The sequence below is a fragment of the Mytilus edulis genome, chromosome 11 (assembly GCF_963676685.1).
Source record: "Mytilus edulis chromosome 11, xbMytEdul2.2, whole genome shotgun sequence".
NCBI lineage: Eukaryota > Metazoa > Mollusca > Bivalvia > Mytilida > Mytilidae > Mytilus > Mytilus edulis.
In genome coordinates, this window is record NC_092354.1 from 40,743,975 (window position 1) to 40,756,818 (window position 12,844).

Consider the following 12,844-nt stretch of genomic DNA (forward strand, 5'->3'; position numbering starts at 1 on the left):
AAAACAAAATATTGATTAATGGGACATAAAAAATGCACGACTGTGTCATGGTTTGCGAAATCTGTGCTGAAAACATAGGCATTGATGGTGTTGTTTGTGTAAGTCCATCTGTGAAGCTCAACATTAGCTCGTCAGTTAGTGGTGGACAGTCATAAATCCTTTCTGCAGGAGATTGACCTTTTCAGGAAAAACAATTTCACAAATCAAAACTTTCCTCTAGATTTCTCCTACAATATTCATCCATTTCAGTTCTTTTTTTCTAACGGGACACTGTCCTGATTTTTATTTTTGCAAACCATTCAGTCTCTTGCTTGCAAATGGTGCATGAAAATAGGCTGGTAATGACAGTAGACATAAGTCTCTTTAAGGTGGATTTGTGCCCTGAAAAAAGTTTTATAACATTAGCTATTTTGAAACTTGTGAAAGACTTATGCAACACACATACCTAAATAACTATAATATAGAAGAGAGCATTATTCATGTCATTGTTTTGTTCCTGTTTACATTGTCATTGATATTTTTCAAGAAAGCCTATGAGGCATAGTATACATTCCTGTCATTACATCATAAATTAACACAATTACTGCTAAAATAATTGTAGCATTCACCAAAAAATCTCAAACAGATCACATTGAATCGTAATCTCAAAAATTATGACGTCTTGAATAATTCCCCTTTTTTTTAATTCTAAAACGATAATTGCGGTTGCAAACAGACTTTGGTTTAATTGCATGGCGATTATATAAATAACAGTATATATTTCTTAAAGAACAAAAGTTTTACCATGAATAGTTTCCTGCACGTAGTCGTTTTCGGTAAAATGTGCCTTGCAAACAACAGTTGATTGAGACGTACTCCACGATTTCATCGTGACAATCTACGTATGAGCCATGGCGTTGATCCAACTTTTCCTACTTATTAAGTCATTTGGAAATGCATGTCCTCCTCTTAAATGACACTCAGGTACACAACAACAAGGACTAGGCATCGTTAATTGTCTAAATTGAAAATGTGATTGTTTTGCAGTGCAGAAACGATAGATAAGGACGGAACCGGCCGGTCTCACTAATTAGAGACAAGAAGAATTTTAGCGACAAAAAGAATATTTAGTGACGAAGCGACAATAAGAAACAAGGGACAAGCGAATCGCTATTTTCTCACGAGGCTATTCTCATTTGGTGTGATAGTGTGAAGCCACACCTATTAATGATGTTCCTATCAAAAACGACGAATTTCACTGTTAGAAAGGAAATGATATTGCATGGTTTTGATTCAATAAATTCTTTAAAAGTAAGATGAAAAATCTTTGTTTTGATTTTCAATATTTAGAGTGTGCATAAAACATATTCTTTATATTCAATAAAAACTAGACAATTCCGTTCTTCTTTACAAAAATTTAATTTTTTATCTATCAATGTAATATAAAAAAATGTTTTATAACTGCCCCTTTAATAAAAATAATGCATTTTTTTCAATATCTATTGGGAATAAGTTGTTTCAATGACATTAAATATTTATGTTTTGTCGCTAAATAGTCTTCTTGACGCTTATTGTCCCTAAATGAATGTTATTGACGCTTCTTGTCTCTAATTAGTGATACCCAGATCGGCTACAACGGCGCCACCTATTCAGGAACGATAATTTCATACTTTATATAACTGAGACCGAAATAACTAAAACGTGATACGGCTTCACGTACAGAAACATGCTTTAAATTGTATAATATGCAATATAATTCATGTTCAGTCGACTTTTAATTGTAATATCAACGACTGAAATGATTTTAAAATATCTTTAGATGGCAGATAGTACTCGAAATTGACCCGACCTCTTCCCACATGGAATTCAAATAATGATAGTTTGTAATCAGTTTGACTGCTTATAATGCAAAATACACATTAATAACAAGTTTTAAAAACGAACAATACACACTGATCGTTTCTTTATTTCCCAATGTAAATGAAAGAAACAAAACCATTTCATACCACAAAAAGTAGGAGGAGAAAATTAAACATTTCCGGATCTATTTCTGGCCAAATGAACCCCAACATAGATTTGTTAGTAAGAAAAGATGAACACGATGACTTGAAAGTCAGGCCTTAAAGCACTGCCTTTAAAAAACTACAACGACATACCAGAAGTGAACTTATGTTCCCTAGAGGCGTAACCCCTTACTTAAAAGGCACAAATATATAACCATTGAAACAGTCTAAGTATAAGTAAATCAAAAGATCATTTACAACAATTTGAAGTATTCAAAGTTGATTCAGTAGTATAAATAATTACGAAATAATGTCCAAAATGAACCCCCCCTTCCCAAACCTAAAACAACGAACTTCATTCTGTACAAATCTGTAAAAACTGTCAAAATGACTTAATCTTAAATCTTTTAACTGGCGCATATACAAAATTTTAATCCTGATATATATTTTGATTTTAATTAAAACCACTGGGTCGATTGTTTGATATGTAATGGTAAAGTCTTTAGAGTTGTTTCCCTTTGTATATTGATGCATATTTGTCGTGTGATGTTTTCTGGCACTTTGAAATAAACGTGCTATGGAAATATACGTGTTTTATATAACTTTAGCGGCATGAGGAGGCAAATATATGACCCCCCCCCCCCCCCATGTAGGTAAACAATACCACGGCTGATGGAATTGCAGTTCCCCAGAAATGTGTCACCAGCCCAGTAGTCAGCACTTTTGTGTTGACCAGAATTATCATTGATATGGTAATAATTATTATTTAATTGTTAACAAAACTTTAAATGTTTGCAATACTAGGCCTTTCTCCCTCAGAAATAGATCACCTTAGCTATATTTGGAAAACATTTTGGTCCAGAATGTTAAATTCCACGTCGTGGTTTATATTTTGTTATACTTATTTTATTCGAGCGTCACTCATGAGTCTTTTTACAGACTGAACGCGCGTTTGGTGCAAATAAAAATTTCAATCCTGGTATCTTTTTTGATTTTATTTAAAACCACTGGGTACCTGTTTTTGATAAAACGTTTAGGAGTTTTTGGTCCTCAATGCTCTTCAACTTCGTACTTTATTTGACCTATATCACCTTTTTTTAATTCGAGCGTCCCTGATGAGTGTTATGTAGACGAAACTCGCGTCTAGCGTTAAAAAAAATCAATGTATCTAAGTTTATTTGTAAAATTTAAGTATGAGGATGGGCCAGCCGAAAATGAGTTTTTGACACAAAATGTGTTTACAAAGTTGTAAATGTTTGTTAAATATCTGTTAGGTAAAGCTGTAATATGATTTACAAAAAGTATGCACCAACATTGCCATTTGTAGTTCAATAATTCATGCATATAACAACGTGTAGACATCATAACTATCCGTAATTTCTAAATTACCCTAGAAGACATTGAACTAACTGTTTATTTGTCAATAGTATTTGATTAACTTTGAAGGGCTCAGATAGCCTCATTAAAAATTCATTATTAAAATTTTTTGACGCTACTATGGCAAAGGTACCAATGACTCATAACTGATGGTGATTCTTTTTTCTGCTGTCAGACCCTACTCGTTAGACATTCTTTTAGCTGTCTACTAGAAAAGGATGCAGAGTAACTGCTTACAAATGCATAGTTTTAATTTGTAAAATTTACTTAAGGTTATATTGGCCTCATCAGTAACGGAAATCTTTAGGTTCAGACGAGTTTTAACTAATGCCGAATTATCACAAAAGGGCTATTATTATTTGTATTTTAGTTTTGAAGGCTTTCTTCATTAAAGAATAACAAATGTAATCGGCGCTATTTGAAAAAATATCAGAGAGAATGTACCTTGGTCATTTCAATCAGGAATAACACGAAACGCCCCCACAACCTCACATTTATCGTCCGGTCTATTTTGTCAATTATAAACCTTGATATATGAATTTAAATTCAGTAATGTGGCATTGTTTGCCTTATTCAGTGATGATATCATTCTCCTCTATATGATATTCTTGGCGGATGAAGCTTGTAACGAATCATGAGCAACCGGTAAAAGATTGTGTAATTATTCTTTAAAATAACCTTTTATTGACACGAATAGAATCAATTAATTCTAACAATATAAATTGTGTAAGCTTCTCCAAAGGAATTTTTATCAGTATATTTTGAGAATCAACTATAAATCTGGAGCATTCGATAACTGTAGAGGGACTTCTTGTATCTGCGACTGGAAATTGTTACCAGTCAACTAACGATTCAAATAAACATGTTCTACATGTGTCTGACAACACAAACAGTTTAAAACTAGAGGCTCCCAAGAGCCTGTGTCGCTCACCTGTTACTGTATTTACTGATGTCTGCCATCTTGGTTGGTAGCAGGTTAAAATAGATACCCTAGTAATGATTGTGGCCAAGTTTGGTTAGATTTGGTCCATTGTTTTAGAAAAGAAGATCTTTGTACAAGTTACAAAAATGTCGAAAAGTTGTTCAATATTGACTATAAAGGACAATAACTCCTTAAGGGGTTCTCTGACAATTTTGGTCATGTTGACTAATTTGTAGATCTTTCTTTGCTGAACATTATTGCTGTTTACATTTTATCTCTATCTATAATAGTATTCAAGATAATAACCAAAAACTGCAAAATTTCCTTAAAATTACCAATTTAGGGGCAGCAACCTAACAACAGGTTGTTCGATTCGACTGAAAATTTCAGGGCATATAGATCTTGACCTGATCAACAATTTTACCCCACGTCAGATTTGCTCTAAATGCTTTGGTCATCGGACACATTTTTTAAACTAGATACCTCAAGGATGATTGTGGCCAAGTTTGGTGAAATTTGGCCCAGTAGTTTCAGAGGAGAAGATTTTTGTAAAAGTTTACGGACGACGGACGATGGACGCAGGACGCCAAGTGATGAGAAAAGCTCACTTGACCTTTCAGGTCAGGTGAGCTAAAAAGCTGAACATGATATTAAAAACTTCAATTGAATTGTTTTATTCATAATATATTATTAATAACTTATGATGACTTCTACCTTCATTTGATATTATGCAGCTTCTGCTCCTTCAGTAGCCCTGAAACTGGTATCATATATTCAAAAGTATGTATGTATTTTATAAGTTGTTATTTGGATTGAGAGTTGTCTCATTGGCACTCACACCACATCTTCCTATTTCTATGCATGTTGGTAAATCAATAGAAAAATAATGCATGTTCTTTTTAATTTACCTTACTTTAAAATTCATGACCTTTTAATATCAACCTTTCGTTAAAACTGAAATAAATAAATTGATTTCATACGTCTTAAATAATGATTGACTAAACTATAAAAAGGACTACTGTTCTGTTTTATTATTTTGTTATCATCATCATGCTCTTTGATATAACTCGACCTAAATTATAGTTCCAGTTCATGATATTCGGGTTACCATTGACATCACTTCGTCCATTAATATCTGAATATTCACAACCGGAGTACCACCAACCACCCTTATACGTATGAGGACAGTTACTAGAATGGTCCCGGTCTTTTGTTGAAAATGATACACCATTAGCTCTTCCGGCAGTATCAACATTATACATGCTGTCTCCTATTTAAAATTGATTAAATTGTTATGGTTATAATGGTAATAAAATATTGATTTTTATCTCAACACTTTATGTAAGAGTCGTAAATGTTAGAACTATAAAATGATTAGCTTAATAACAACTCGATGACGAAAGATGCATAAAGAATCTAAAAACAACACGAGAATGAGCAAAATCAAAGTTTATAAAATAGATTCACTGACACAAAGAACTGGGACAATTGCTACATATCAAACTTGCTTGAACAGTTTAGTTTGAAACGTTTTTTTTTTTAGTATTATTGAAAATGCCTGTTAAAACAACAAAAATTTCAAAGTAAACATCATTATTAAGATACTAATACACCAAATGCATATTTGGACACTTTGTGTCTCATCAGTGATGTTCAAAGATAAATATTAGAAATTCAAAATATAACTAAATCGTGAGGCATTGAAAAACCCGGATTCAAACGTTAAAATCAAACAAAGTTTTTTAAAATTTAAAAATGTTTATGACCCCGTCTGGGCTATGTAAATTACGAAACTTCTAAACAGCATAAAAACTTCGTGCAAAACATAATTATATATTTTTCAATTGCATTAAATAGAAAAAGAGAATTTTGTGAAAATAAAACCAAGGTTTTTGTAGGAAATCCACAGACTTTCATATAGAGATTTTTGTTATAAAATTTTAAACATAGATTACTCACTTTTTTTTTATGATGTGCTAGCGTTTTTTGTTTACAAAAACATGAAAAAGTCTTTAATAACCTTAACAGTCCAAAAAACCTCGTGCTGAGACACTGAAGCCGAGCGCAGTCTAGAAGGTGTACTTGAATTGGTCCATATTTATATTTGTTTAACCAATATCTAAATTGATAAACTTTTTAAGGAAATCATTGTTAGCACTGCATGCAATAATCCTTTATCAAGCATCGAATTGCCAAATATGACAGTACAAGGGGAAAGGCTGTGGATTTTCTATAAAATTTCCGTATGTTTCGCATTGAATCAACACATAATCCTTAACATCAGTTTCAATGATTAGGAATGTAGACTCTTAAATGTAGAATTGTCTTTTATACCCTAAATATTTGGTTGTTTAACGTCCATTGGAAGACTCTCATGCATGTTCATGAAGAGGACATATTAGCAACTACTACAATAGATAGGTCCTGTAATAGAGGACGTCATCGATGAAGGCCGGGATAATTTGGACTGTCAAGGGGAAACGACGGTATATTTGATAGGGACAGTTATTTAGCCTTGCAACATCCAATCTACGGCTTCTAATCGGTGTGGTTGCGAACCTTAAAATCCTGAACAGTCAAAAATACGTCGCATATTAGTGAGGATTTAACTGCGGGTCGGAGGAAGATAAAAAGTAAACATCAAAATTACCGTACTCTTAGGAAAATTGACATCAATGTGTGACCAAAACAAAATCGGTAAACTCGTCTAAAATTGAGGTACCACCATCAACATAGTATTCTCATCTTAATCATTACAAAACAAATAACGATTCAAATTCAAAATGGCTCATATACACTCTATAGACAAAGTACATAAACAAAAATGTGAGACAAGAATTTAAAAATTCTCACAGCACAATAGTTTACTGAAAATAATGCACTTTAAATAATAAAATGGCGAGATGTATAAATACCAAGTTACGCCAATTGTATATTACAAAAAACGGAATAAAGATCAAACGTTACAAATATACACAGATCAATAAAAAAACATTGTAACACATAATTAAGATGATCAACAACGTGTATTCCTATTGACCTTTTAAGAAAAAGACGAGACGTTCTTTGACATCCTCCTGGTTCGTCAACTTTCTGCTTTGACACTGGTGACGTTTCATACAGTCTGAATAGCAGCTGTAAAGTCTTGTAATTTTTGTAACGTTACAGAAGACTATAAACATTTCTTTGTAACATGCCACTTTTTAGATGAGTTTTGGGGAGAAATATATAAGATACTTGAATTAGTTAAGATTGGTAGACACATTCTCACTGAAAAAAATTTAATCTGGGGATATAAAATTAATGATGAACATTATTATGAAATAAACTTTCTACTTACAGTTATTGTATTTACTATTCACAAAATACATTACTTGTCAGAATATAGAACACAAAATATCAACATATACAATGTTTTTAGGTCAGAATTTAAAATAGGATTATTATTACAAAAAAAATATATTAATATTGAAGGTAAAGGGATACTAGAAAAGATATATTCTTATATTTGACAGCATTATTGTCAGTATTGCAATATTTTATGTATTTTACAGAGCTCCTTGTACTTCAATTGTTTGATAGATGGGTTTTTTTTCAATGAGTTTTGAAAGTGAAAGTACAAATGTACTTTTTCCTTAAATCTATATACTGTAACTTTATATTATACATAAGATATGCAAATTATGCTTAATACATTATGAGAACAAGATTCTTATGTAAACCTACCTTCCGTGGCTAATTCATTTAAATTTGGCAAGCACGTGGTGAAAGTAATTATAATCCACACAAAAAATGACAAATGAATTTACCGTTATACCGGACAACAGAGAAATACATTAAACCACAAATCAAATTCGGAACACGCTTAAATAACCCGTGATTCTGTTTTTATCCCCAACATCTATCAGATAGTTACAATATATAAATATAAAGTTCATATTCAAAGTTATAATTGTAAAATTATAGAGAATCAATGTATTTAATGATAAACAATGTATAATGACAAATAATATATAAACTAACAAAATTATAAAAATACTACCTGAAGATACCCTGGTCTTAAGGTACTAACAAACAGGGATCTTTACTGAAGTACCAGTGAAGAAATCTGTTAACAGCATGTGATATATTGTTGTTGAATAAAAAAAAAAAAAAAAAAAGTAAAGTCTTGAATACCGAATTAGTTGGGACATGTTTTTTTTTTATGAAGAGGTGAAGTTAATTTATTGCTGTGTGAAATTAATAATTTCAAAATTAAAATCGTCTCATTTGTCATTTGTGATTCATGTTCTAAGATGTCCGATTAGGTCAAAGTCGAGGTATAAGTCTAAAAAGGAGACAGAGGAAGCCGTGTCTCTTGTTTCTTAAAAAAAAAACAATTCCGAAGGATATTATAATGGAGCCATATCTGAATTTTTAATTAAAAATAGAGAGAGAACATTATCAATTTATCTGACATCCCTAAACTTCAATCAAAACTGCAAAAGGATTAGTCATCGGATATTCATCAGAACTTCGTAGGGGAAAACCATGACATATGCCTAAATCAATTGATCTGGCTTCTTTAATATTTTGTTTGTTTGGTAGCTTTCTGAAAGAGCTTCGAATCATGAGAAGGTTTCGGATAGAAGAGGCGCACAGTTTGTTACCATAAGAATGTTCAAATATTCGAGCATGATGGTCGTTACTCTTTATTTAATTCTCGGAATAAGGCAAGTCAAGAGTTTTAAAAGTGTCTTTTATTATACGAATATATGTTATGATATATTTGTGAAGTTTCATGTAATATTAAAGGTAAAATATAGCAAAGTCGGTCTCACACATCAATTCAAAATTCATTTTTTTTTAAATTTCTGAAATTTCAAAACTTTCACTAAATAATAAAAACTAAAAGGGATGAACATAGGAATACCTGTAAAGTGCAAAACGGAAGAAAACGAATGGAACGAAACAAAACAAAATGGACAGTCAATGTCACAAGATAATTTATAAAATAAACCCACGAGACAAATAGTTGTAGGGGTAAATTCAGTAAATAACTATATGTCATCAGGGACTACCCATTTGGAGGAGAGCTTTTATAAAAAACTGAAGTCCTGTGCTCTTCTGAATAAACCCATCATAGATACCAGGACTAAATTTTGTATATACGCCAGACGCGCGTTTCGTTTACAGAGGACACATCAGTGAGGCTCGAATCCAAAAATATTAAAAAGGCCAAATAAAGTACAAAGTTGAAGAGCATTGAGGACCAAAATTACTAAAAGTTTTGCCAAATACCAAAAAAAAAATCTATGCCTGAGGTAGAAAAGCCATAGTATTTCAAAAATTAAAAAAATTGTAAACAGGTAATTTATAAATATAACAATTTCAATGATAATTCATGTTAGCACAAAAAAAGTGCTGACTACTGGGCCTCGGGGAAATAAATCTCTGCCAGCAGTGGCATCTGATTGGTAGATAAAGTGTATAATACATATTTGTTGATAGATGGATCAAAACTAAAGTATAAAAAATAAAAAAACAGCTGAATGTACTATTTTTTTTTTACTACAGGGTTGAAAGTCAAGGCGGTTAGTAAAGGAATTAAGTGCGAATCTATAGTGTTTGCATAAAACAACGTCATGTGAATGTCCAAAATTGCCGCATGACCCTATGTTTTTATTGTTGCAAAAGATAGCCCTACATTTGTACTTTCATGAATGATATTTGAAACCTTTTTAATTTAAAGGTAAATGAGAGATAAATTTCATTCAAGACCTAAGTTAGCAATAAAGTCAACAGGTGATTTTTTACTGAATTTACCCCCGTAGTGGTTTAATTTACCTTTATCCACGACTTCATCAGGAACGCTCAAAAGCCGAATAATTAAAGGCCAATGGTTTATAAGAACTCCAATTGTTGATCAAAAGCTAAAGAGTGTTGTTCAAAGTTGTACGTACAATAATTTCTGCCGACATAATTGCAAATAATAAAAAGTCGTAAATAATTTTTTTTCTAAAATCAAATATGAGGGAATACACAGTAGAAAAAATATATATACTCAACCCAAACATACTATTTTGCTACTGCGAGTTGATCAGTTGGTCACTCCTAAACGATAAGCGTTTGTAATACATCACAATTGTGTACATTTCATAATTATTTAACTTCATTTCTGTTTACCATATGCAGAGAACCAAATAATATTGTTTGCAGTAAACCATACCTTAAGACAATCCGCTTACCACCAGTGGTCGGAAAGGAAATTAAAAACTATTTAAAAAAACGGCAGCTTTTTGAAATTTAAAATTCTCACCTGCAGTCCCATTGTAATCTGTTACATGAAGTAAATAATTATTGCTTTCGTCCTCTAAGCGAAATGTTGAATATTCTGCAAAATACTTTCCTCCAGTCATCACTTCCAAATTCACACGTAACTTGTGCCCACCGTTTGATGATATCAAATGAATTAAGTTGTTACCTGTGACAAAAAGGAAGGCATAATCACTGTAAGTATAATTAAAGTTAATAATTAAAATATAAGCTATAATATTGTGTTTTTCTTTATTCAATTTGTCATTGGCGTAAACAACTATTAGGTATTAAATGGGATTCGTTGCTTTTTAACATGTTGTTAATCGTTCAAGGTAGTATTTTGTTGCGAATTTTCCAAACATTACCGGGTTCTAATATACGTGAACAACACGACGGGTGTCAAATATGGAGGAGAATCTGATAAGCCTTCCGGCGCATCTGAGATCACCAACAGTTGTTGTGGTTATTTTTTGGGGGAAACAGGGGGTCATGTTGCTTAGTTTTTACTTTTCTATGTTGTGTCTTGAGTACTTTTATTTGTCTGTCATTTTCTGTTTCAGCTATGGTGTTGTCACTCTATTTCAAACTATGAGTTTTAATGTCTCCTCCCTTTAAGTATTACACTCCATGCTTTTCTATCTTAAACTGGTAGCAGTTCGTCAACCTTAGCATAATACCTGTTTTTATTTTCAAGGTTTTTTTTCAAACATTTTGTTTGTTTATAAAAGTTATTCTAGTAACGTGTGTTATGCGTTTTGGAACAAACTCGTTTTTTGTTCACTACTGAACCAGGTCTTGCGAATTGATGATCCTTGGGTATTGGTGATAGCACGACATCCACTGTTAGTTATATTTCATTGATTGAAGAAAGTGTATTTAAGGTGGTACCTAACACTTTCACTAAAATTAATTTGGCTCGTTTAATTTTCTTAAATTTTTGTCAAAGTATTTACTTTGACCCTTTGACAAAAATATATGAATTTCAAAAAATTTGAACCAATGGTTTAATCAGAAAAATTACACTGGTTATATAGCAGTTTGACAAACACTTATTTTGATCATTGAGAAGCTTAATATTCCCTTATGAACACAACGTCATTAAAACGTTCTGCTGATTTTACAGAGTTATCTCCCTGTAGTGTTAGGTACCACCTTAAGGAGGTTCGCGGGTTCAAATTTTCGCGCCTTCTGCGCACAAAGTTGCGCATCATTGCCGTCACTAGGGAAGCTGTCGTAAATAACAAGCAAACTTCAAATGACACAATAAAATGATTGAATGACAAAATTTGAAGATAGATACCTATTTTCAATCATTGTTTTCAATATTTTGTTTTTTAAAATCGATTAGCATAGTCTCCGGTCGCCTTTATTTACTTCCGGCAAACAGAAGATGGCGAGATGAAGACTATGATTCATACGAAGTAAGCTGCTTTTTGTCGATACCTAGACTAGTATCAGTGAATATTGAGTCACGATATTAATTTAGGTATACCTATAATCAGCTCTACTACATATCGGCGTGTTTTTTCATCAGTAAAGAAGATAATCTGGTAAGTAATCATGCAATGATATTACAAAAACAAAAAAGTGTTTGTCATAAAAATAATAACAACAATCGTAAAATTACACCATCGTCTGCTACAAACAACCATGAGAACTCGACGAAATAAACGGGGTAAATTTTCCAAAAGCCCAAATGTAACCAAATCAAAACGTGTTCAAGAATTGGTGTTTACAAAAAACTGTAACAAGAAGAAGGAAATTACATTACCAAACTTTCCCTTTGAGTCTGATCATACATACTGTACATTTGGCAAAAGTGACTCTGACGACTTGTTTGATGAAGTTCTTCCAGTTGATTTGCTACCACTAGATCATTGTAGATATGTTTGTGAACTAGATCTGATTGCACAACAGTTAAAACACTGCACCACATGTTCCATTAATTTACACTTGCACAATTCTTTGGGTGTTAGACCATATGGAGTTACAGGAATAGTTTATGTCAAGTGTCATATATGTGAATCTGTAAATCGCATTAGGCTAGGGAAAACGCATCACTCTACAGAACACAAGAGAGGTTTAGGCACCTTTGATGTTAACACCAAATAAGCAACAGGTAATGACTATCATATGAAACATAAAAAAAGAAATATCATGTAGAACATGTAAGCTACCCCTTGTCTTAATAAAATAGGTGCATGCATAATGCAAATTTCATATCAGCAATTTAATCATGACATTTAGATTTTTGTTTCAAGAAAAA

General features: G+C 32.2%; 1 protein-coding gene across 1 annotated transcript in view; it reads right to left on the reverse strand.

Annotated features, from left to right (window-relative positions):
• Positions 1-5,291: 5,291 nt before the first annotated feature.
• The window catches only part of LOC139495582 (uncharacterized), a 47,015-nt gene continuing 39,462 nt past the window's right edge, over positions 5,292-12,844 (reverse strand). Inside the window, exons 16-17 of the mRNA XM_071283858.1 lie at positions 10,580-10,744; positions 5,292-5,551 (exon numbers count right to left, since the gene is read on the reverse strand). Of these exons, the coding sequence (XP_071139959.1) occupies positions 5,313-5,551; positions 10,580-10,744 (404 nt within the window). The 3' untranslated portion in view covers positions 5,292-5,312. The remainder of the gene's footprint in view (positions 5,552-10,579; positions 10,745-12,844) is intronic.